The 26,585-nt window shown below is 45.7% G+C and overlaps 1 protein-coding gene across 1 annotated transcript; it reads left to right on the top strand.

Moving 5' to 3' along the window:
• The first annotated feature begins 3,655 nt into the window (after positions 1 to 3,655).
• On the top strand, positions 3,656 to 26,310 carry Atp12a (ATPase H+/K+ transporting non-gastric alpha2 subunit). Its single transcript, XM_013117247.3, has 22 exons — positions 3,656 to 3,811; positions 6,101 to 6,160; positions 7,627 to 7,827; positions 8,613 to 8,726; positions 9,722 to 9,856; positions 9,978 to 10,095; positions 10,334 to 10,602; positions 11,566 to 11,764; positions 11,905 to 12,014; positions 13,121 to 13,255; positions 16,186 to 16,378; positions 18,458 to 18,633; positions 19,300 to 19,436; positions 20,628 to 20,778; positions 21,684 to 21,852; positions 21,940 to 22,094; positions 23,582 to 23,705; positions 23,882 to 24,027; positions 24,422 to 24,555; positions 24,747 to 24,848; positions 25,257 to 25,348; positions 25,525 to 26,310. Exons 1-22 carry the CDS (start codon positions 3,746 to 3,748, stop codon positions 25,551 to 25,553), a joined length of 3,015 nt encoding a protein of 1,004 aa, XP_012972701.1. The 5' UTR covers positions 3,656 to 3,745; the 3' UTR covers positions 25,554 to 26,310.
• Positions 26,311 to 26,585: the final 275 nt, after the last annotated feature.

The raw sequence follows: 26,585 nt of genomic DNA, 5'->3' as shown, positions 1-26,585 counted from the left end.
AGAGGCACCAGCCTGTCCGGATGTGAAACAGGAGGTAAAGCTTCCTCTTCCAGTTGTCACCTGGGCCCTCTTCCCTGTACGTTTGGATCTTCACTGCCATGCCTCAATGCCAGCTGGTGAACAGCCCTCTACACCAGACCTTTCAGCCTGGGGTGGTGGTGGCGGGGAGGTACAGGGAACCTGGAAAAATTCTGAAAGGAAAGGAAGAAAAGGAAAAGTCAAGGAGGCCACGTACTCAAACGTCACCCAGTCCAGCCCCCTTGGTCTGCTCTTGTTGTGACGACAGACTACATGAGGCTGGTCAGAGGGTTGACTTGGCTCATTATTCTGGAGGCTGCGTCTGGTAATGCTCATGGACTCTCTGCAGAGAACCAAGAAGTACAAGGCATCATGTGGCAAGAGGGGTGCGTCCAAGAGACCAAGCCAACTGCCTTTCAAGGCAGACCCATTTTCCACACTCACTCGCCCATCAACCCTTGACTTGGCTAATCCACTCATGGAGGTGGGGCCTTTATGACACACTCAATTCTTAAAGGCAATGTCTGGTCCCACGTCTGTGCTTTCTTCATTTGCTTGCTGGTTTTCCTATACAAGGGAGTTGCATCGTACCTCTGAACTACATCCCCAGTCCCGATCCCACCTCTTTAGTTAGATCCTTAAGGGGAATTAAATTTCAATGTGAATTTTGAGAAGGACTTTTAAAACATATCATCCCGATGGATGTTTCTCTCCTAAATTATTTTTCTCTTGTGTCAGTCATTATTTTTTTCCTCATTAATTTTACCTCTTGGATTCAACAATAGAGGACAGAGTATGACACAATTTTCATGCTGTCACACCGCATCTAGTAAGACTTCAAAAGATGTCGAGTGTGTGAACTCAGGAAAGAGAGCAAGGAATAGTTACATATCTCCTGGCAGGCTAGCCCACTATCTGTCAATAACATTGGCGACAGAACAAGCCCTCAGCATAGGTGGGGTTCTTTTGAAATACAGGAAATCCAGTCTCAAACAGCAGTTCTACTAGGAACTAAGGACTGAGAAGGTTTCCCCGAACTTGCACTTCTTCAAAACCAGTCCATCAGCAAGAGGCCATCAGATCTAGGCTTCTCAGAGCCCCTTTGCCCAGAATACTGTGGATTATAGTCTCCAGCCAAAGTAAGAGGAGTTTGTGCCTGTGGGGAAAATCCATTACCTGGATCTACAGGTAAAGATCTCTCCAGTCACTTCAACACTGGAAGCAGCAAAGATTATGGCCCGATTCTTTCTTCTTCAGTAGAATTAAGACTTCCAGATATCACATGACACCAGGGACTGCCACAAGGGCCGAGGATGCTAAGACTGGGCCAAGGACTGAGCAGGACCCAGCAGCTGAGCAGAACTTCAACTCTGCAAAACCCAGGAGGTCCCTAAGACACTGACAGTGGAAACTCTGTTGTCCAGTTTCGTGTCATACCAGCCCACACTCGACACAGATACATCTAGCCACCTCCTGAGTGCTCTAAGTAGTATTTTTGAAGCCTTGCCAACACGTCCCATTCTGAGGTGCGCCCTCCTCTAGGCTGCAGTCTGTGCTTGCTCTTGAAATATATAGTGGCCTTGAGCTAGGGACATCTCTCTGGGATCTCACTTCTCTAGCCTAGGTTGGTTCCAGACTTAGGGGCTGGCTAGAACAGCTGAAAATAAATAAATCCCAGCATTTGGGAGGCAGAGGCAGGCGAATCTCTGTGAGTTTGAGACCAGCCTGGTCTACAGAGCGAATTCCAGGACAGGTTCCAAAACAATACAGAGAAACCCTGTCTGGGAAAAAAAAGAAAAAAAGAACATAACATCCCTTGCAACGCTAAAATATCTGTGGAGTGTATCTACACACCAGACACCCCAGCTAGTCTTCCTAGTCCTTAAGAATTGGGACTTGTTGTTGTCTTCCTGGTCCAAAGTAGGAAACCCCTAGATTTCAAATTTTGCCCATTTGGGCTGCAGGAAGAAAGAAGGACAGGCAGTAGGGAGCCAAGAGAAAGCACTTTGTGAGCAGCATTGTGGAGAGCAGAGCTATTCATCAGTGTCATCAAAGTCGCACCCAAAGCCTGGGCTCTACACACCGCAGTCTGCCCCTGCCTAGGAACACTGCTCTGACCTTCCTATAGTCCCTGCACCTGCCCCCAGGTCCTCTTATCCTCTCTCCTTCCAATATTGTTTCAAAACTGAAGATTTTTATTTCTTTTCTGGATCTCTACAAAGTATCCAGTTGTCCCTTAAAGTCTTTGGCGATTAGCACAGGCTGCTCCGGAGCATCACTTACCAATGAAAAAAATCCACTCTAGAATCGGTATTTATTGCCAGGTCACATTTGCTACTAGGAACTGCAAACCCCAACCCCTTCCCCGTTTACACACTTTAATAAATTCCTTTATTGATAAGGGCATGGGTGTGCCCACACGGGGGCTGCACGCACCTGGCACATGCCACTGCTGTTGCCACACAGGCTGAGTGCGGTCTCCAAACCAAACCTGCTGGAAGGGAGACCCCGCGTTCCCCAGTCAGGTATCAAGAGGGGCCCCCACCTTAGATCCTCAGATCTCTGACCATCAATCCCACTCCACCCCGACCTGCGCGCCCTCGGGTTTCATACCCTAGGGGTAGTCCACAGTGGAGTGAACTGAGTCGCCCCGGCAGGTGGGCGGAGCGCGCCGCATTTAAAGCTCATGCCACCTCCCCAGCACAGAGGCTGGCTGTCGGCCGCGGAGGTGCAAGCAGCGTCCTGATCGGCGCCTGCCTCTGCGGTCACCTTTCAGAAACCAGGGCCTGCACACCGCCGCGGCCGCTGCCACCTCCAGATAAGGACTATCTCTGCACATCACTGCCTGGCGTGCCTCTATAAGGCAACGCGCGTCTTAGCCCCAGCCCGGCTCATAGCAGCACGTTCGTCTAGTTCGTCTGCATCCCGAGCCTGTGATCACATCCGTCTGCCAGCAGGCTGGACTACCGGCCACAGCATGCGCCGGGTGAGTGTAGCCTCCGCTCACCCGGCAGTCTAGTGGGGACCTTAGGAGACCATCGGGAAGTTCTGGGAAAAGAAAAAGAAATGGCAAGTTTTGGGGCAATAGGGGGTGGGCATCTTAACATTGAGCTCACTCCCAGCTGCCAAGGATATATATGGCAATTAGGGATGGCAGTGTGTAGAAGTTAGTGTAGATGTATAGGAAAGATCCCCAGGGTTGCCAAGCTAGCCACACAGCACCTGCTCTGAAAGCTGCTGTTTGGAGATGACACTAATCTTCTGTTGGATGCAAGGTAATCTGAAAAAGCCATGCTTACAGTGAGCCTGTTTGGAACTACACCCCTTCCTACATCATCTGGTGCGACCCATGGGCCAAGATGCTAGGGAAACTGGCTAACTTTTTCATCTGCCCCACCCCAGAGAAGGAGTCCTTGAACAGATTCAGCCAGGACTGTGCCAAGCAAGCCTCGGGGCTCCACAGAGAGGAAGGGAAATATTTTTGGGGGGGGATTTCCCACAGGTCCTCCTTCCTCTCCAGGTGAAGAGGAGGCCAGCACTCTTCTTCCCTGTGGGAATCTCCTCATCCTCTGGGAGCAACTGGGCACCTCCTCGATAAAACCTATCTGGGGCTAATATTGCACCTCTGCTTCTCTTCCAGAAAACAATAGAAATTTATTCTGTGGAGCTCAATGGAACTAAAGATGTCAATCAGACAAGCCAGGGAGATGACAAAAAGTTCAAGGGGATGAACAAGGACTCAGAACCCATCAAGAGTCATGAGAAAGAGGAACTTAAGAAAGAGCTTGATCTGGTCAGTGCCCTGAAGGCGAAAGGATCTGGTACCCCCTCCGCTGAGAACTTGTCTCTGTAACCTCCCTCTGATAAGAAAATTGGCCTCCATAGCTTGGAATATCCTGGGAGAATTCTAATCTTGTTGGTTTTTTCTTGTTACGAGTGTGATAATATCTTTCCTCAGTCTGTCCAGTCCTCATGTGTCCTCCTGACACCACTCTATCAGATTCCTATGTTCTGCTTTGAGGCAGTCCCAGATAGGACAGGGAGTTCAAGCCCAAGATGCAGAACCCATCCCTCTCATTTTCAGCTGCTTCTGTGAGATACAAATAACTATGTGTCAGTCTTCCGAGGGCAAGTAAAAGTATTTGAGATACAGCCTCCCAAGATGGAAAAGCCATAGGCATTGTGAGGTCTGATGTGTTCCTGGAAAAAGAGCTCCAGGGGTAGAGAGAGACTGGACCTGGTCAGGCTCAGTCTAAGCCCGTTTCTAGGACTGAGCTGTAACTGGGCACAAACAAGCTAGCTCCACAGAAACTATGCTCCCTCCTCCCCCTGTTTTTCCTATGTAAAATGGGAAATAGTTTGCAAGGTCTTTAAGGGGGAAAATGAGCTATGTTTTATCAGTCTCTCTGAAGGAAGGACTTTGGGTAGCTGACCTCTTTGATGAATGGCTGTTCTGAGTGTGAAACACAGATACCCCTTCAGACAGGCTAAGGGGAGCTAGAGCTTCCGCTGGATCACCCTTGCAAGGCCATGGGCAGACTTCAAAGCCCAGTGCTTGCTGGGCCACTGCTGGACTGATGCAACCAGCTCATTCAGGCAAGGCTGCCAATTGTTCGCTACCCAGAAATTTGGCATGGTTCGATTCTTGTAAGGGAATCAACAAATACTACAAATCGGAGTTGTTTATCTTTCCTGGCGAGCTTGTAAAACATTTAACAGTGCGCTATTAGGCTGCTGTGTGCATGTAGCCTGATAGACAGTTCAGAAGCTGGACTAAGCTAAGTTTAAATCTCAATGTGACTGACACCCAGTTCCCTATTTTCACTAACCTTCAACCTCAGCACTTAGAAGGCTAAGTGAGTTCATGAGTTTGAAGACAGACAGAGCTACATTCTGAGACCTGATTAAAGGGGGCCAGGGAGTAATGCCTATCTCTTATGGTTGTGGAGAGGATTAAGTGAGATAGGTCAGGGCAAAGAGCAGTACTAGATAATACACAAAAAAGGAATCCCTGTGTCCTGTGTGTCTCTAGCGTTTAAGACATACTTGTTTTCCCTCGAGATTGCTACTTGAATATACCTCCATTCTCTCATAAACCTGCTTATTTTTAAATTTTATCTGTATTTACCTACCTACATTATCTTTGGAGACAGGATCTTGTTATAGAGTTCAGACTGGCCTGGTACATGATATGTGGCCCAGCTGGCCTTGAATTTGCAATACTCTTGTGTGGGTCTCCCAAGTCCTCAGGGTACAGGCATCAAACAGCATGCTCAGCTCTCTGTGTTCTCTGTATTGTTTTGGAGGCTGTCGGTCTGCCTCGAACTCACAGAGATCTGCCTACCTCTGCCTCTCGAGTGCTGGGATTAAAAAGGCATGCGCCACCACCACCCGGATCTCCGTGTTCTTATGATGGGAACTTTTCCTTTGAGTACTTTGAAATGCTGTATTAGCCCATGTCCCTGCTTCACTGTAAGAAAGGAGCCTCTTGCCCTCCTTCGACTTTCTCAAGCTTCTCACAAAACTCCTGCAGTTTGTGACATGATGCTTGGATGCCTTGGAACCTTGGTCTCTGTGGCAAGTTAGAACCTTGGAAGTAACCCCTCTGAATGAAGAGCCTGTGCTACTCTGATTCTTAGAAGCACAGAAAGCACCCACAGCCTCTCCCTTCCTTCCTGCTCTCATCCCGTGTGTACTTTGGATTTGCTTATCACCTTCAGCCAGTCTTAGCATCCGGGTCCAGGTGACGCATCCAGCTAGCTCGTGGCTACAAAATGGAGATGCCGGGGCTTGTGTGTGCCGGGGGTCTGAGTGAGGCAAGCAGGCATTGCATTGCTCATAGAAACCAAGGACAATGCCTGGGTGTCAATGGCAAGTGCAATATGCACTCACGGGGGGGGATTCAAGACAAGGGTCTCCTGCACCAGCGCCTCTATTCACCGCACAGCCTTCAATGCTTCCCACCAACCTTCCTGGCCCTTTCTGTCCTCAGTGCTGCTTCTGGCTTTCAAAGTGGGTCAGATGTTGGGGTGGTGTCTTTTGGAATGATGCCACTTACTCCCTTTCCTTCTGTGAATTGCAGGATGACCACAGACTCAGTAATACGGAATTGGAACAGAAATACGGTACAAACATCATTCGGGTAAGTCGTCACGGGACTGAACATCTGGGGAACAAGCGTCCTGACTGTACAAAAAGGAATGCTAGTGTGCTCAGACTGTGGCTGACTGAGGGCCACACCTGGGAAACTATCCATTTTCTGCACGACTGGATCCTGAGATAAGCCACTTGGCCTACTGGAGCTGGTGTGTTTGACCCAAGGCCCAGCCAGGCTTTTTCACTGAGCTAGAAACGAGGCAACTGTGGTCCCCAGAATGATGTAGACCTTCTTCAAGGTCATGGACAGAAATTTTTTTATGAAGTAAAATGATGCATGGGGCTTTTTTATTGGAGGCTGGGGAGGCCGTTGTTAGGAAGTAAGGGCCCAGAGTCTCCATCTCAGAGCCCAAGGTACCAGAGTACTCCATACACCCATAGGACTTTACAGATTTCTCACTACACAGTATTGCCTCCTTCTGTGAGTTCAAATCCAAGTTCAATTTTAAAAGTTTAGGCCTCTTCTTAAAAAGCATTTATTTATTTATTTAGTTATTTATTTATTTATTTATTTATTTATTTAATGTGTGTGATTGTTTTGGATCCATGCGTATTAAAGTGCACCACATGCATGCAGTACCTGCAGAGGCCATAAGAGGGCATTAGGTCCCCTGAAAGTGTTTCAAATGGCTGTGCATTGCCACGTGGGTGCTGAGAATCATCAAGGCCAGGTCCTCCGCAAAAGCAACGCGTGCCTTTAACTGCTGAACTCTAGTCCAAGTTTGAACCTCTTGTCAGAAAATGAATATTCATTTGCTCAAATGATTCACACAGAACTGGCAGTGAGAGGTAATCCTATGGTTGACAGAATCTGTAAGTGCAGAAGGCTGGCTGTACTACTAGAACTATCTCTAGAATTGCCTTGTAAGTTTTCAACAGTTGCTGAGAAAAGGGGCTCTGGAAAAAGAGACAGGATAAAGAACCATGATGAATTGGTAGCTCAGAATCCAATTATGCAACAAATAGTTAAGCATTAGATCATAGAGCAGACTAAAAAAAACAATATGCACAAGATGATGTCTATGACAGTTTGTGTTGGGTGTGGTGGCACATGTGTGTATCAAAGCACTGGGAGACTGAGGCAGAAGCTTCACAAGTTCAAGGCCAGTATGGGCTATTTATCAGTGTAACAAAATAAAAAATAAAAAGAGAGTTAGCAATATAGCTAAGAGGTAGAAGACCTTCCTAGCTCAGGGTGCAAGCTAAAACTTGCATCCAAAATAAGGAATGCTTATTTGAGACAGATGTTTAACCTGATGTAAACATTTTGTAATTTATAGATATTGAATATCACATGGTACCTCACCAATAAAAACAAAAATAATCTTTGTCCAAAAAGAAACCTGGAAGTTGGGAGAACTTTCCCAGGGCCTTGGGCAGTGTTGGGCACAACCTGCAGAAACATGAAGACCAAGTGTTTGTTTCTATGTGTGTTTTTCTTGACGTTTTCAGGGTCTCTCCAGCATCAAAGCTACAGAGCTCCTGGCTCGGGATGGGCCCAACGCCCTTACACCTCCCAAGCAAACTCCAGAGATTATCAAGTTTCTCAAGCAGATGGTGGGGGGCTTCTCCATCCTTCTGTGGATAGGTGCCATCTTGTGCTGGATCGCATATGTAATCCAGTATGTCAACAATTCTGCGTCCCTAGACAGTGTAAGTGACCATCCTGGGCTTCACTTGGTTATAAGGAGAAGCAGTCATTAAGTGAGGCTCACAGTGGGCACAGTGCTAAGCTATTCTACCATCTATCAGGCAGTGATGAATGTGGGGAAATCAGGAATTCTCCCAGCTGTGAAACAAGCGATATTTCATTTTCTGATGATCTAAGTGTGAATTTTAGAATGCAGACAAAACACCTAGTCTGTAACAAGGGGGAAAGGTCACTATGAGGTATTTTTGGAACTCTTCTTCCTCAAAGCTGATCTCTCTCCTTTTCCCATGGAGGACAGCTATACCTGCTCACACCACAGAATTGGACTAGCTGATTCCATGCTAAGAGAAAGAGATCAGCTGCCAGAGGCAAGGTGTTATATGAGATCATTGATGTCAGATATCAGATAGGCACATCTTTGGAGGGCACATCCATGGTCCCCAGGATGGACACAGGAGCAAAATGTGATTAATCAAGGAACATGAGTGACAATAAATGTCCTAGATTTCAGATTGGGACAGGGGTTTGAATGTGTGTGCCTATATAAAACAAGATATCTTAACATTAGCACAAACTTTGTTACCTCATCTTCATTACCTGAAGGTAATTCTTGGCAATACTTTTAGCATCTCTGTATTTGTGACTAGTTGCATAAGATCAGGCAGGAATTTTCCACTTTGATGTCACATTGGTAGTCATACTAGACTATTTCAGATTACGGGTTGTTGGATTAGAGGTCACTACCCGCTATCTGTTTCTCTGACTGCTGCCTCTCCTCCCCACCCAGGTTTACTTGGGTGCCATACTTATCCTGGTCGTTATTTTAACGGGGATTTTTGCTTATTACCAAGAAGCCAAAAGCACCAACATCATGGCCAGCTTTAGTAAGATGATTCCCCAGGTGAGTAGGAGTCATCCAGCCCTGGTCTCTTCCTAAATTCTGGGTAAGAAGGCAGCCCTGGCCCCACTCACTCCCTGCAGTCTGGCAAATCTTAGGCAAATTACCTCGTGTCTCTGAATCCTACTTCATCACAGGGTTGAATTGGTCACAGGACTAAAATGAGATCAAGAAAAATGCCCAGTGTAGGGAAAAGTGGGACTCAATGTCCGTCATTGCACAGCATGCTCTGAACCATTTTGGACAGCCACTCATATGGTTCTAGAATATTCCTCACTGACAGTCAAGGAGATCCATCCAGTCTACTCTATTTGCGACTATTTTTGCTTTCACAGCTTGTTGCCCTAAATGTTCCTGTGGGGACCAAGCTCTCCTTTCTCCTCCCAGGAATCCTTGTATCTACAACTAGGAAACCTCTTTGGCCCCAAATGAAAGAACCAGCCATTAGAAGGGAGGATCCTGGGTACAAAAGATGCCTCTTGCAGCACCAAGAAAGAAACAGGCACTCCCCCACTAAAGTTCCCCATCTTGGGGAGTGGAGGGATGGCTCAGTGGTATAGAGCACTGACTGCTGTTACAGAGGACCCAGGTTCAATTCCCAGCAACCACACGGCAGCTCACAACTGTTGCAATTCCAGTTCCAGGGGACCTGACACCTATGGCAAAACACCAATGAACATTAAATAATTAAATAAATAAATAAGGTTCCCCATCTCAGTAGGAGTCCGGCTGTCCAGGCAGGGAGCCTCACTGTTATCATCTCCCTTGGTCATATCTGCCAGGCAATGATAGACTCTTCTGGTTCCAAGTACAGACATCAAGAAAAATGAGTTTTCCGGGTCTTGACACCCCATGTGAAGCAGTCTTCAGTTTTAACCTAATCATTCTGACAGCTGGGAGTCCTGAGGGCCCCCACTCTGGAGTTTTGTGGGTGCAGACAGTGGAAAGGCCAGCGTGCTCCCTAGGGCTTAGGTGTCTGCCATGCCTGTCTTCCACAGCAAGCTCTGGTCATCCGAGATTCAGAAAAGAAGATCATCCCTGCGGAGCAGTTGGTGGTGGGGGACATTGTGGAGATTAAAGGAGGAGACCAGATCCCGGCAGACATCAGACTAGTGTTTTCCCAAGGGTGCAAAGTGAGTATCCAGGAGCACCTTCCTCGAGGAGCCTGCTGGGAGGTAGCAGGCACTCTCTCCATTAAGGAAAAAGTGGGAATTAAAGTAGCTAATCTTGAGTTACTTTTGAACTTTCTTTCAGGTAGATAATTCGTCTCTCACTGGGGAATCTGAGCCCCAGGCTCGTTCAACTGAGTTTACCCATGAAAACCCCTTGGAAACAAAGAACATAGGCTTCTACTCCACAACATGCCTGGAAGGTAAGGCCAGCTGACTCTCAGGGGCGCTTGCCCCACGTACATCAACTCTCCCCCTTGGGCCTGAGGTTTTCATCTCTCCAGTCCCCTTCTGTAAAGCTTTCCCTGGAAGAAATGCAGTATCGAGGGGACTGGAGAACTAATACTAGCCTTTGTGTTGTCATGTGCTGGCTCACTGTTCAGGCCACCAGAGAGGGCTGCGAGCAGAAAGCCTGGAGTAAAATGTCTTCCTCCCTTGTAGGCACGGCAACTGGCATTGTCATCAACACGGGTGACCGCACCATCATTGGTCGCATAGCCTCCTTGGCTTCAGGTGTTGGAAGTGAGAAAACACCCATTGCCATTGAGATCGAGCACTTTGTCCACATTGTGGCAGGGGTGGCTGTCTCCATTGGCGTCGTTTTCTTCATCATCGCCGTGTGCATGAAGTACTATGTCCTTGACGCCATCATCTTCCTCATTAGCATCATTGTGGCCAATGTACCTGAGGGCCTCCTGGCCACTGTCACTGTGAGTTTGTGCTGTTAGGTAGCCTGTACCCCCACACTCCCAGTCACACCTTCTGCCATTTGTAGAGCAACACACCCCACACCCCACCAGAGTACCGTGGGATAGTCTGGATAGACAAGTTCCATAGAGTGGTTGACCAAAAAGAATTGTGATGTTTCTAACATCTGGACACATTGTTCTGGGAACTTTGTCTTTTCAGGAGGCCTAGCTTAATTCACATAGGTTGTCTCACCCTTTAATATTTAGAGAAGAGAACCTTCTAACCCCCATGTCAGAATTTCTGGAGGCAATGCATTCCTTTGATTTATTTTCTAAAATCCCCTCCTCCACCTACTTTTTATGAAGGAGTTAACACCTTCCTTACCTAACCTCAAACTTAGCCATGGCTCTCCTGTCTCCCCTTACCCAGACCCATCTAATTCAGTCCTCTGACAAAACTCGCTCCTCTCCAGCCTGCTGTGGAGGCGCAGGGTGTAGGGGTGAGAGCTATTTGCTAGTTATTTAACTACATGAGCGATGGCAGAGTGCTGTCCAGGCCAAAGACAGGAGAAGAATGTTTTGAGTTCTGGGTCTCAATCCCTGTGTTTTGTTGTGTTGTGTGGTTCTGAAGATTGAAGCCAGCACCTCATGAATGTTAAGCAAGTAATGTATCACATCTAGTGGTTTGAGCTCTCTTTTGAGCTGCAGGAGTCCCACCCATAGTTACATAGCCTTTCTTTGCTGCCTGTGGACTTCTGGAGCACTTCCTTCAAAGAATATAGAGGCAAAAGTGTCCTATATTTAATCTTTTTTAAGATCATGGCTTATAGAGCTCTGGAGTGGCTTTCAGTTCACGAATCCATTCTTGTAGTTGTAATGCCACCCCTGGCCTAACCATATCCTAGCTCTCTCCTGAAAGTCAGTCCCAGATAACCTGAGTTCAAAATGATTGACCTCAAGGTATCTTTCTCCTGCTCTTGCTAGGTCACCCTGTCACTGACAGCAAAACGTATGGCTAAGAAAAACTGCCTGGTGAAGAACCTGGAGGCTGTGGAGACCCTGGGCTCCACTTCCATCATCTGTTCAGACAAGACCGGGACCCTGACCCAGAACAGGATGACTGTGGCTCATTTGTGGTTTGACAATCAGATCTTTGTGGCAGATACAAGCGAAAACCAGACAAGTGAGTTTTGTGGAGCATTCTAGCCCAAAGACAAGGATCAAGCAAAAGGGCTGTCTGAGTCTCTGGTCGTAAGTGAAGGGTGTGACTTGGGCATGGCAGGCCCAGCACCCATGTTAACCACTCTTCTTTCTGTGTTCTAGAACAAGCCTTTGATCAAAGCTCTGGGACCTGGGCTTCTTTGTCCAAGATAATAACACTGTGTAACCGAGCCGAGTTCAGGCCAGGCCAAGAGAGTGTCCCCATCATGAAGGTAAAGCTGCTGCCACTCTTGGACTTATGTCACAGGCAGCATGAGGTCACTCTGTGTGTTCTACTTGGGTGCTTGATTTAGTCTCCACCTGTGTACAGTTTGCTCTGGTAAGAGCAAACCTGACTCCTGAGACAAGCAGAAGATCTTTACTCCATTCATCACAGAGAAATCACAGTGCTTTGCAGAAATCCAAACTCCATCTCATTCCTACAAGCAAATGTGTCTTGTAGGTAGCCTGCTTTCCTAACATCTGGAAGCTAGGTGGACATAATCAAAGTTCCTCAATACGTAAATGCTATCTCTGCTCTCTCTTTTCTCCTCACTCCCTCCCTCCCCTTCCTCTCTTCCTCTTTTTCTTCCCCTCTGCTGAAGCTGATTGTGTCCCCCTTGGAATTTCTGCCCTGTTGGCATCTTAGCAGCTTATACTCGTCACTCTCCACATGTGCCCAGCCTGGCTTCTCGTCAATAAGCTGTCAGAATGTTTCTGTTGACATAGTCATGCTACTTGTCTTTGGGCTACAGGTTTGGGAAATTCTCTGTCTAGTGAACCACCAAGTCCTCCCATTCTTGGTTTGAAATCATACAACTTCATGCTTCTATTATCATCAGTACCTTGTATCTAAACTGCTGAGCCACTCACTCTCACTGACTTCCCTGCTTCTATACTTCCCTTCCATTTTTTTCATTTGCGGCCAATTTTCCTCAAACACTGATTGATTTTACCCTCACCAAGCTTTTTTCTGTGAGACCCTGTTTTCTGCTACTGGCCTGCTTTTCAGGGACCTCCATATCTTCCCATACATAACACCCTGTACTTCTGCTCTTGGCAAACTGCTTCCTAGAAGTCTTTTTCCCCCTGATGGTCAGTTTCCTATTCACCTAGGCCATAGCTCAGGAAGCCACCATTCTCCAGTTCCCACTAGCTCAGACTTCCCTAGTGCCTGTAGGTGGCACCATTGATCTGTGTTCTTCACTGAGCGTCATGTGCTGGGACTTGTTTCTTCAACCGGTGCTAAGCTTGGTTAACCCATGTTAGGCAACAGTCGGAAACAGACGCAGAAGAATTAGGTGATGTGCTGTAAACATTTATCTCTTTTGATTCCCAGAGAGTTGTGGTTGGAGATGCCTCAGAAACTGCTCTTCTAAAATTCTCCGAGGTTGTTTTGGGTGATGTGATGGAAATTAGAAAAAGAAACCACAAGGTAGCAGAAATTCCTTTTAATTCTACCAATAAATTTCAGGTAAGTTTTCCTTCACAATCGGCAATATTTGTCACTAGAACAACACTTCTACTATACTCATTCATTTGTTAATCCGTATTCTAGACCATTCCTGGATTCGAAAGACCCTGGAGGGGTAGGAGGTATAGGCATGAGCATCTGGTCAACTCGGGTCAGGGTTGCCAGTCTTGTGGTTGTCATCTTCCTCATCCTCCTCTTCCTCTTCTTCTTTTAACAACCAAGCAAAGGCATACCCAACCTTGCCATCCCTGAGGTAGGGTGGAGGAAAAAAAAAGACAAAGAGCTTTTTAGGGTCCGTTCATGTGTCCTACATACATGTTCACATGCTCTCACACACACACACACAGAGAGAGAGAGAGAGAGAGAGAGAGAGAGAGAGAGAGAGAGAGAGAGAGAGAGAGAGCACTGGTATTAGGAGTATACATCATCTAGAGATTCTTTAAAGATTATGGGAAAATATGCCTAGGGCCTGTGTAAATACTATGTCCTATAATATAATGGGTATGAGGAACATCTTAGATTTTAATATCCTTGGGCCCTGGGGCCAATCTCCTAAGGATATGAGAACTAACTACATAAATCTAATTTAAATATTTATCTAATTTAATCCTTCTAAGTAACTGATCTGTGAGGTAGGACCAGTGAATACAAATTTACAGAAACCTTAGAATATGTTGAGATCACAGTCTCACAGTGTCTAAGTGGCACCAACCAGTTTTGGCAGTCGCTAGAATCTATAGAGTCTACACAGATGTCGAAATGTCAAGCATGCCACATGAAGAAAGTTTGCCTGAGACGGCCCTTGAAGAAGACAAGTCCTTCTGAGGACCAGCCAAATGTTTTATTTTATTTAGTGTTTTATTCCCATTCCATATGCCACTGCTAGGGACCTGCCTGCATTTTACCCACTGCTCAGGAAAAACATGGCCATGGTCGCTTCATTACCTTGAATCACTACATCAATGGCCAGTAATCAGTCATGTCTATCGTCTTCAATTCAGACCAACAAGTTGCCTGTCCAGTGTCCTGCCGCAAGTGGAATTTCCTATAGAATCCCATGCTGAGAGTGAGCTGTGGGGCTTGGGCTTTGAGATAATAATGTGTAGTCATGCTAGGTGATGTCATCGTTATGTGAGCATGTGGTGTGCCACCACATCTGACTCTAGGGCTTTTCTTTGTGGTACTGGGATTGAATTGGGGGCGGGTGTCTCACATGTTTTAGACAAGCTCTGCCACTGAGCTCAGCCCTACTATTCAGAAAATTAAGGTGATAATAGTAGTCAACAGGAGGCTCTTTGGTTTGGCTTACATTGGGTTGCGTTGATATTTTGTTGGTTAATTTGTTGGTTTTATGTCTTTTCTTGGTCACTAAAAAAAGGAAACAAAAAAAAGAAAATTTACAGCCAGGCAGTAGTGGCGCACGCCTTTAATCTCAGCACTGGGGAGGCAGAGGCAGGTGGATCTCTGAGTTCGAGACCAAGCCTGGTCTACTGAGCGAGTTCCAGGACAGGCTCCAAAACAATACAGAGAAACCCTGTCTCAAAACCCGCCCACCCCCAAAAAAAGGAAACTTGCAAATCTATTTTCTTTCTATTTCTTTCTATCGTTTTTTAAAACTATATTCACTTCTGGTAACTCAGTGTCTAGCAACTACTGATTTGGAATCAACTGTTAATCCCAGAGTTGTGGCAATTTTCTTTATATCCTATTTTCTCCAGGAAGATTTCAAAAGTTTCCTATTCTTGAGCATTTGATTCAATGGTAGAGTGTTTGATTTGCATTTACGAAGTCCTGGGTTTAATTCCCAACATGAATAAATGATAGATAGATAGATAGATAGATAGATAGATAGATAGATAGGTAGGTAGATACCAAGTCTCTCTGAAATTATTTTGTGTGTGTGTCTGTCTGTCTCTGGGTGGTGCAATGATATAAAATGATTTATACATATTTCATTAGGAATACTACCTTAACAAAATGATTCTAAAAGTAGAGTTACTGGATCAAGAATATTTGTGTTAAACTTATGACCTCTGATGCATCACTGGCTCCGAAAGGCTGCTTATAATAGTGCCTTCTTCTTCAAGTTTCCACCATTTTCCCTTATGCCCAGAAAGGAAAACTAGATTGATCCTGAGACAGAGAGGCACAGGAATTCCTACTGGCCTTGGCACTCAGCATCTGCAAGTGGTTGCTCAAGGCTGGGGAGATGTCTCAGTCAGCAGAGCCTGACAAACACAAGGACCTGAGTTTGATCTACAGAACTCATGTGCAAAAGCTGAATCAGGGAGGCAGAGACAGACAAATCTCTAGATTTTACTGGCCAACCAGACTGCCCAGTGGATGAACTCCAAGAGACCTTCAAAAAACAAGCTGGATGACACCAAGGAACAACACCCAAGTTTGTCCTCTATCTTCTACAAATATATGCAGGCACAGACACACACACACACACACACACAGGCATATGAATGTCACACACACATAGATATGTACACTTGAACACGAATGTGCACCCAGACATTTACATACATGTGCACATACAAAGATGACTGCTCACCACTGGAAGGGAGAGGTGAGATAAGGACTCTCACAAACCTCTGTCCATAGGTTGTTCAGCCTGAGGGGTGCATCTGGTCTCCTCAAAGGGCCTTAAAGGGCCAGTGTCTGTTTGAAACACAAGTTTCACCTAATGTGAGTTCCAGCTCAGCATGACTCTCTGGGTTGCCCAAATCTAGGTGTTACCTTTTTAATTAGTTACAAATGCCAAAGGATAAGCCATGCTTGGAGGTGCCATGATTCTTCCACTTATTTTACTCTCTGAGGGAAAATTGAAAGAAACACAATGTTTTCCCTGCTTGTCCTGCTGCTAATTGGAAGAACCACGGTAAAGATGCTATATCTAACCTGCTCAATCTGTCCGCTCTCAGCTCTCCATACATGAGACAGAGGACCCTGATGACAAACGCTTCCTCATGGTGATGAAGGGGGCCCCCGAGAGGATCTTAGAGAAGTGTAGCACCATCATGATCAACGGCCAGGAGCAGCCACTGGACAAGAGCTCTGCTGCTGCCTTCCACACAGCATACATGGAGCTGGGAGGCCTGGGAGAGCGCGTGTTGGGTGAGTGTGGGAGAACACTGCTCATCTTCTGAGAGTCTTGAGAAATCCCTTTAACCAGCAGAGTAGCCATGACATCATATAGATCATATAAGGAAGAATGTGGTGTGTTTGCCTAAACATGTGTGAGGTCCTGGGTTCAATCCCGAACACTGAAAAAGAGAAAAATATATGAACAAGAAACATGTAAGAGATTGCTGTATGATTGCACTGGGTAGAATGAGGTTCATTCCAGACACAGTCAGGAACTTTATAGAAGAAGTCACATTTTTTTGTTGTTATTGTTGTTGTTTTTGTTTTTCAAGACAGGGTTTCTCTGCATTGTTTTGGAGGCTGTTTTGAAACTCGCTTTGTAGACCAGGGTGGCCTCAGAGATCCGCCTGCCTCTGCCTCCCAAGTGCTGGGATTAAAGGTGTGTGCCACCAATGCCCGGCAAGAAGTCACATTTTAAGTTAGGCCCTGAGTTGTAGTATTTGGATGGAGCGAGGGGAAGTATCCACGTGAGAGAACTACAAAGGCTAAGAAGAAGAAAAGGATGAGATTTATGCATACGATGAAGTGGTCCATGCAGTGTTGCAGGATGGATGAGATGCAGTAGGTGCAGGAAACAGGATAAGGGAGATAGATTGAGGCCACAGTGTAGAGCCCTTAAAGATGTGCCGAGGAGCTGGTGTTTTGTCTTTCAGTTAGGGGGGAGTACTGAAAGCTTTGCACAAGGGTGAGCTGGTCACAGTTGCAGCTAGGGGTGTTTGAGGATCATCCTTGCTGGAGGCCGTGAGAGGAGAGACACTGGGCTCATTAAGAGGAGGATGCTTTCATTTCATGGAGCAAGGGAGGGGTAGGTATTTGATACAAGCAAGGTGGTGGGAGTATGAGGAAGTGGTGGGGTTTTGTGAGACAGTAGGTAAGACTCAGCAGCTCCTTAGAAGGGAATGGTGACTTCAGAAATACTTACTTACCTCATTTAAAAAGTAACTAGGGACTAGGACAAGGAATATTAGAGGTGGAAGGAACTTTAGAAATTCCATCACTGAAGTGGTGTGATGGGGCAGTGTGTTGCACTATCAGAATCATGGGTTGACTGAATGGTACCTATTTAGAACTACAGTATGATGAATTCACAGCCCAGGGTTGACGATTAGGTTCGTTAAATACCATCAAAATGCTTGCCATGTGACTCAGAATCTGTGGGATATGTGTTTCCACAGGACATTTGAGTTTGTACAGCAGAGAAAATGCATAGGTGAGATGCTCATGATTTAAACACGCCCCACGTAACCCACAGCACCAAGCAATCTTTTCAACAAAAGATTGCCCCCATCTGACTAGAGTCACTCTGGGAACCTCCTGTTTGACCTCTCGGCCTGCTTACGGAAATGTGGGAAGCAGTGAGCCATGGTGCTGATTATTCGATTTAAAAACTGATGGAAATCACATGACCTGGGAGTTCTATTAGACACAGGAATGTCTTTGACCTCAGCAATTTAGATACTCCTGGGCTAATCTTAATTAGGACTGAATTTTCTGCCACTCCCCAGAGACCCAGAGTTGATTACTTCCATGTGCTTCCTTATTTTCCTGAAATGGTTTCATCACTCCAGCCTTCTTTCCCTGGAAAACATCCGTGTTCTGTTCTGCCTGTCTCGGGACTGAGGTGCATCTCTATGCTACGGTCCATGCCATGTTTTATGTCTCTAGCTCTTGGTCCCACCACTAAACGGAGACATCTTCAGGAGTAAGGCGTGTCCTGCTGTGCTCATCTTGGTTGTTACATCTCTAGAGCATAGCACAGAACCCCTGACAAGCACACAGGACATCACTTTTGCGTAGAGCTGGATGAAGTGTGTCTTTCTTTAAAAACACGCATTATGGAATTGCAGGGATTAAACAATTGCGGTACAGGATAGATAAAATAGTAAAGGACTGAGTGTATATCATCATGGTATCTCCTTCCTGCTTCGGGAGCAGACCTAGCCCCTCATACATGCCAAGCATGTCCTCCCCCACCGAGCTGCACAACAGCACCCCAACCCTCAGACTTTATCCTGGTTTCACTGACTCCAAAGTGCTTGCCACTTCCAGGTTTCTGCCACCTCTACCTGCCAGCAGATGAGTTTCCCCAGACCTACCCATTTGATGTAGATACCATAAACTTTCCCACTTCCAACCTCTGCTTCGTGGGGCTTCTGTCCATGATCGATCCCCCTCGGTCCACTGTCCCAGATGCAGTCACCAAATGTCGGAGTGCAGGGATCAAGGTGAGTGTCGTTTTCCTTTCGCTATGTTATATCCCTTTCTAAGAAAAATTGTGATAGGAGATCGTCAGTCTATAGTTCTCTTCAAGTGAACATCATAATTCCATATTTGGACCTCTTCCTTCACTCTGCTAAGATTTAGGTAACTGTCCTCAAAAAGCATGACAGTGTCTGTGTGGGATGAATCAACCAACACAGTGCCTACCATGAGAAGAACTTACTGGTGCGGTGAATTAGTCGTTATATTTCCCCAGAGTGTGATAGATAATGCAGGGTTTTAGTACTTTATTTTCCATAATCCATTTGTCTTCATGATATGGCAGTTAAATATGAATTTTATTACTGTGTTAACATTAAGATTGTTAAAGCAGAACAAGACTGTCTCCAGGGGACACCTATAGGCCCTTTTACAAATGAAATTATAACAAAGGGAGAGGCTTCCTCTGGCACCGGGGGTATATGGAAGAAGCCTGGGCAAAAGAAGGGTCCAGGCAGGGCCACTGCCTCCATCAGAAACAGTGGTGTCTGAGACTTAGAATTGTCCATATGCAAAACCATAGCACTCTCTAGCTCCTTTCAGAGTAGGCAGTAACTTAGTAGATATTGACCCATAGTCCCTACCTAGCCAGCGAAGCCATTGCCCACAAGTTTCTGTGGTCTGTGTTCTAGGTTATTATGGTTACAGGTGATCATCCTATCACAGCCAAAGCCATTGCCAAGAGCGTAGGAATCATATCAGCCAACAATGAGACAGTGGAAGACATTGCAAAACGCCGTGGTATCGCTGTAGAGCAAGTCAACCAAAGGTAACCACAGAACCAATGGATCAGAAGGTCACATTCTTACCCAATAGGCCCTGCTGCTTCTAAACAGTTTTGCTAATGGGAACAAATTACCCTTTTGGCTAATGCTCTCCCCGGGTAGAGCTATGTTGGCTTGATTTATAATTTACATTCATCTGTTCACTGAAAATTTTATTGAGTATCTGGTTCATGCCAAGCACTGCATTGATACTCTTATCTGGTATTTCAAGATTCAATGAAGTAGAATTAACAATAGGCACAAGAATGTGTCTAGAGAAACTGCGATAGCATCACTAGGCAAGATGATCTTATGGGTCATGAATCATTGATTGAAAATCTTGTACAGCACAGGACAGTAGATGTGGAAACTTTATGCCCAGCTTAGAAAGAGAAAAATCAAAGAGAAGCAGAAATTGCTTGATGTTGACCCAGTTGTAGAATTAAGGATGTTGAGAATCCTGGTTTCATGCTCACCAGTCACGGACAGTGAGCATCTTAGGCATTTATTTGCATATTCAGCTGACTTCATTATAAGTAGCCATGCAAACAAATACTCCTTTTCTACTTATCAAATGTCTGTCTTTTATCCATCCATCCATTCACTTATTTACTTATCTATTAATTCTTTCAACAGCTAGTTGTTCCCTTCAAACTATATGCCAGACTTTATGCCAGACACTGGGACAGACACTGTTCCTACCAGTGGGAAACTTGCCATCTAGCCATGGAGATGCGGGTAGCATGGGGCATGGAGAACAGTTTAATGAGGAGACACACAGGGAAGGAGCTGTCTAGGCTTTGAATGACATAATGAATCAAAGACTTCAGAGTGGTGGATTCAATAGAATGTTACCAGTTGGAGCTTCTTTCATGCGTCCAGGGAGAGAAAGAACAATGCCCTACATTGCCCAGGCACTTAGGCCTGTTGGAAACGCACAACTGCCAGGTGATAAATAATTGCCAGGTAATTTTCCTTGTGTAGTAAATACAGCATTGCCCCAGGAAGTACCATTTCTCACCAGTTTCTAGAAGGAAAAGGCTGGTTGACCCTGTATACCCATTTTCATAGGATAACAGGAAATGGTTTCCTGTTTTAGCCTCAGCTGATACATTGAAACAGAAATCATGCCTGGAACTGGGTTTCAACACAAGAGCTGGCCTTTGGCTTCACCAGGGTTCTTCTGGTCTTTCTAGAGAAGCGAAAGCCGCTGTGGTGACCGGCATGGAACTGAAGGACATGACCCCAGAACAACTGGATGAGCTTTTAACCAACTACCAAGAAATCGTATTTGCCAGGACATCACCCCAGCAGAAGTTGATCATCGTGGAGGGTTGTCAGAGGCAGGTGAGTCAACAGCAGCTGCCAGATGACTGGGAAGGAAGGCCTGGCTACCCCTGGAAGATGTGGAGCACCTAGAGAGAGGATTGATGGTCTATTCGCTTTTGAGACCATCTCACAGCCATGCATGGGCTCTGGTGGAGAAGCCACTCAAGCACTCGCCACCTAGTAGGGTATGGATACAGAGAGATTTTCTAAATGTAAATATATGTCAAAGGAAGTGAGACATAAAAGATCACTCCTTGGTAGCTATGGGGAAGTAGTTTCTGGAACTCCCACAAGCACAAAACAACAAAACACACCACTGCTCAAGTTACACTTATAAAATGTAAAAATATTAGTATAGAAAGTACTAGCATATGTTTTAAATCATTGTCAGATGAGTCATAATACCTAATATAATGTCAATGCTGCATAAACACTTGACAGTCCATATTGTTTTTGGGGAAATAACATCAAGAAAATCTATGCATTTTCTTTTTCCAATATTTCCCTTTCCCCTCTCTGCTTTGGTTTATTGGGTCAAGGTTTCTCTGTGTATCACAGGCTGGCTTCAAACTCATAACTTTCCGGCTCAGTTTTTCATGTGGTGTAAATGTAAACACATGTCACCACAGCCAGTTTTATTTTGTTTCCAAAATTTTTCAAAATTTGGGTGGTTGAATCTGTATGTTCAGAACCCATCAATATGTAAGGCTGACTCTATAAAACACCTCTTTTTCCTTGGGAATATGCACTGGCATTTTTATTTTAATTTCTCCATTTGCATACATCTGTGTCAGAGCTTCTTATCCTGGCTTCTAAGATTTTCCATCTCTATCTTTTCTTCTCAAAAAGACCTTCATTTTGGCTCTAGTAGCTCTGTATTCTCTTCACCTGCCTCATTCCTGTTTTCTCACTGGTCCTCACAGGATGCAGTCGTAGCTGTGACAGGTGATGGAGTGAATGACTCTCCTGCCTTGAAGAAGGCAGATATCGGAATTGCTATGGGGATAGCAGGTTCTGATGCTGCTAAAAATGCAGCCGACATGGTCTTGCTAGATGACAACTTTGCATCTATAGTCACAGGGGTGGAGGAAGGTGAGTGTGATTTCTGGGTGTCCTTCTGATCGCCAAATTTCCTGGAGGACCAGAAGCAAGCCCTATAAAGAGACACATCTTCCCTAGGTCGCCTGATCTTTGACAACCTGAAGAAGACCATTGCCTACACCCTGACAAAGAACATTGCTGAGCTCTGCCCCTTTTTGCTGTACATCATTGCTGGGCTCCCCCTGCCTATTGGCACCATTACTATCCTGTTCATCGACTTGGGCACAGACATTGTAAGTGATACTAAAAGGTCTGATGATAACGCCAGGGATATAAAGCTCGTACCTGTATAAAGCTCGTACCTGCTGCCGCCAAGAGCCACATGATGGGCAAAGCCAGTGCTTCTCAAACATCTGTACCATGGGGCCATTTCTCCATCTTTAGTGAGATCCCACGTGACACTTTTCTGCAGGTCCACAGACCATGCTGCCCAGCAATGAACTAGAGATGCCTGTCGAGTCTTTGGAAATGAAAATCATTTCATTCCAGAGTAAGATTTTTAAGATCTTACAACTTAGTGGGATATAGTTCAGTGGGCTCTATCCCCTGTACTGATTTTTTTTCCCTTTAAAGACATGGTTTTGCCCTCTCAAAGAACATGCCATGAAGCAATCACACAATAATGCTCTGGGGAAGAGATAGTACCTTAAAGTGACAGCCTGCAGTTACCCCATGCTAACTTAGAGAACACAATGAAAGTAGGTTTGCTTTTGCTATTGTTTGGCCGGGGCTCTTGCAGTGAGGGGTATTGTGTGTGTGTTTGTTTGGTAGTTTCAAGGTTTTGTTGTTATTTCCAACAGTCACTCATCTAAGACCCTAACCCTAACCCTAACTCTAACCCTAACCCTAACCCTAACCCTAACCCTAACCCTAACCCTAACCCTAACCCTAACCCCCCCCCGCTTTCCAGCCTGTATCCATTTAAACAAAGCTCCACACAAAAGTCCCCATACAGCTCTGGCTTATCCAGGCCAAGGAGGAAAAAAGGCAGCAGAGAGTCACAGTACTAAAGTAGCCTGACCATGGCCTCACTTCCTACCTAGGTCTTTCTGTAGCACCTCTATATAGCACCTAAGTCTGATCCCCGCTTTATGAGGACAATAAAAGACTTTTAGCTGGGAGGGGGAACTGAGATAGCCTTCCCAAACAGAATGTATCCATACTCCAACATTCCAAGCCCCAACATTCGCTCATTTCCTCATCCTACAGCGGTCTCCAAGTGTGGGCCAGTTCTGAAATATAAATTCTCTAGCCTAGCCCATATCTCCCGAATCAGGAAGTCTGGATGTGGGCATAGGGGGTCAAGGGATTTCTTAGTGGTAGGACCTGAGAGAGCACCACACTTCTGCCACGTTGCCTTGTGGTCTAGATGCAAGTCGAAGGGGAAGGATGGCATTTTATGTTATAGTGAGCTATATTTAGAATTGCCAGGACATGGCGATTTTAAAAAGCAGACCGAGATTTTTTTTACCCCGGGGGTCTCATTTGTGTGTCTAGTAAGCAACATGGTGCCACTGACCACACCCTCAGTCCAAAACCAGGCTGATGTTTAAAGATGGAGACTTGCAAATCTGGCATGGACAATGTGCCTTTGTTATCTGCACCCTGGATGCAGCCCCTGACCCATCTCCACCACCCACTTACTCCCACCTCTGGCCCACTCTTGCTTATCATCACTCTCCTTTCAGGGTTTGGCTTCATGGGGTCTTTCCTTCTCCAGATTCCCTCCATCGCCTTGGCCTATGAAAAAGCTGAAAGTGACATTATGAATAGGAAACCTCGCCACAAGAAGAAAGACAGACTGGTCAACCAGCAGCTTGCTGTCTACTCTTACCTGCACATTGGTATGAGGAGGGTGTATCATCGTTGGTCATCCCCCTACCCATGCCGCATTTCACAAGAGCCCTCCCAATAATGCATTCAGATCCTAGGCAGGGTAGGGGCACGGCCCTGAAGAGCACAAGAACTAAGCAGCTCTCTGGGCCCAGCTCAGCACTCACATCTGAATTTTGATTTGCAGGTCTCATGCAAGCCCTGGGAGGTTTCCTGGTATATTTCACTGTATATGCCCAGCAGGGCTTTTGGCCCACCTCTCTCATCAACCTGAGGGTGGCATGGGAAACAGATGATATAAATGACTTGGAAGACAGCTACGGGCAGGAATGGGTGAGTCAAGAGATCTTGAGGCAGCACCACCTGGTCCTTCTCTCTTCTCACTGCCCACCCATCCAGCCATAGACCCTCCACTTCCCTGAACAGTCTTAATGGGACAGACTTGGTGAATAAGTCCGGAAGACCCCTCATGACAATGATTTGACTTTTGGGAAGATGCCTCCTCTCTCAAACTCACTTTTTGCATTAGTTCAGCAGTTGGTGTTGAAGTCTAACCAATCCAATCCCCACAATGGGGTAATATAAGTCAGTGTCTGTTAAAGAGAATTTCTTTCTGAGCATAAAGACACAGTCTACACTTAATCTGGGTGAAGTGGGGAAAAGGAGTCAGATTTCAGTTTTCCTCTAGGGGGATTTCGTGGTCTCATCAATCTCTACTTCTTGACAGACACGGTATCAGAGAAAATACCTAGAATTCACAGGCTACACGGGTTTCTTTGTTGCCATCATGGTCCAACAAATTGCAGATTTGATCATCAGGAAAACCCGGAGGAATTCCATCTTCCAGCAGGGACTCTTCAGGTACCTCCATGCCTGACCTTGGGAGGGTAATGGGCCTGTCACTTGGGGATAACAAGTGTCTACATGTTCTCAGGACTCTCTAACAGCCCACACCTGTAATATATGAGGTGTTGACTTGCACTGTGGCACGGTCTGCTGGGTGCGTGCCCACATGGAAATTCCACATCTGTTTGCTTCTCTGTGTTTTCCAGAAATAAAGTCATATGGGTGGGGATCGCCTCACAGATCATTGTGGCAGTGATCCTGTCCTACGGTCTCGGGAGTGTCACAGCCCTGAGTTTCACCATGCTCAGGTGAGTTGGCCTTCAGTGGCACTACATAGAAAGCCAGCTTCTACTCTGTGCTATCACAACCTGAATAAGCACAAGGATTCCCAAAGGCTCTTCCTCCAATCTTCCCCAAGCTATAGAAAGCCACCCCTTGACCTTCCTATTTCTCAAAGGAAGAAAGGCATTTCCTAGGCCTAACTGGACCACCACCACTCTCATTTAACAGGTCTCCTCAAAGGCCAAGGCTGCTTTTAGCAGTCCCATCTCAGGTTAAGTAGGGAGCTTGGCAGGCCTGTGTTATGTGGTGCAGTATAGTTGCTATTTCTAGTAAGGCAGGGAAAATTAAGAGAAAGCCACCCTGCCACCCCTATTGGCCATGGTCTGGGCTGTCTCAGACAAGCCAGGGCTCACTTTCCTCCTTTTTGTTTGCAGAGCTCAGTACTGGTTTGTGGCTGTACCACACGCCATTCTGATTTGGGTGTATGATGAGATGCGAAAACTCTTCATCAGGCTCTACCCTGGAAGTGAGTAATGACATAAATGAATTAAGTTTTTGCTTTGCTGAGTTGGAAACCAGATCAGCTGTGCAAGGCAAGCGCCTGGCCAATGAGATGTACCCCCAGTCCAGCAGTCTGACTGCTGACGCTTGCCCACTGCCTCCCACGGGGTAGTTCTGATTTACCCTTCTCTGTGTCCACAGGCTGGTGGGATAAGAACATGTATTATTGAGACCGTGTCACTCACAGATCTCCCAGCAGCATATCAGAGATGTTCTTCAGGTCTGGCTACTCCCGAGGAGATCTCTGCGCAATGTGAATGCTATCAGACCCCACAGTAGAGGGACTTTCCTACAAAAAACTGTAGGAAGCATACCTAGGTTTTGTATTTTAAAGCTGAGATTTAACTGTTTATATAGAATTTTCATCTCTGTGTCTGCCGCCTTATTTTAAATTATGTGAAATTCAGTAGCAGTACAGGGAAGAATGTATTTATATGTGTGTAAAACTCACTGTGTTAAATAACCTTGTATGTTCAAGGTTTGTGCTGGGTCTGCCTTAAGCTAGGATACAATTCCTCAGGTCTCACTTTCTTTTTGTTTTGTTTTGTTTTGTTTTGTTTTGTTTTTTTGAGACAGGGTTTCTCTGTGTAGCCCTGGCTGTCCTGGAACTCACTATGTAGGCCAGGCTGGTCTCGACACAAGAGATCCATCTGCCTCTACCTCCTGAGTGTTGGGATTAAAGGAGTGTAACACCACCGTCCTGTTTAGGCCTTACTTTCTTACTCTTAGAGGCCTAACAACCCTTTCCCCACTTCCAAATCTACCCAACAAACAATTGTTTGCTGGAATTTAACATCAGCAGAGAGTACCTGTGACTTAAATAGTAATATTTATTTCTAGTAAAACATTGCCAATCACTGGCCAGTAATCATTTTATGTCAGTCAGGTTTTGTGTTGTAACTGTTAGGTGTATTTATATGTGACATGTATAACTATGTTGACAGGCCTGGTGTGGCCTTGTTTTTAAGTAAATGATGTTTTATAAAGCCAAGTGTCATTGTGGTATTATAATTTGAGGGTATTTTCCAGAATGCAACATACAGGACACAAGAAGATGAAATGTAATTTCCATATGGATTTTGGATTTGTTGTTCTTTGCATTTGGTGGGTTGGGTGGGTAGTGTTAATCCCACCAATCGAGAATACTACCATAGTTTAAAGTCAAATTTGAAGGAAGTTTTAATTAAATACGGGCCAGGTAG

Source organism: Mesocricetus auratus, unplaced genomic scaffold, assembly GCF_017639785.1.
Source record: "Mesocricetus auratus isolate SY011 unplaced genomic scaffold, BCM_Maur_2.0 Super-Scaffold_100707, whole genome shotgun sequence".
Lineage (NCBI taxonomy): Eukaryota > Metazoa > Chordata > Mammalia > Rodentia > Cricetidae > Mesocricetus > Mesocricetus auratus.
The sequence above is the reverse complement of the archived record's forward strand: the minus strand, read 5'-3'. Positions and strand labels throughout refer to the sequence as shown.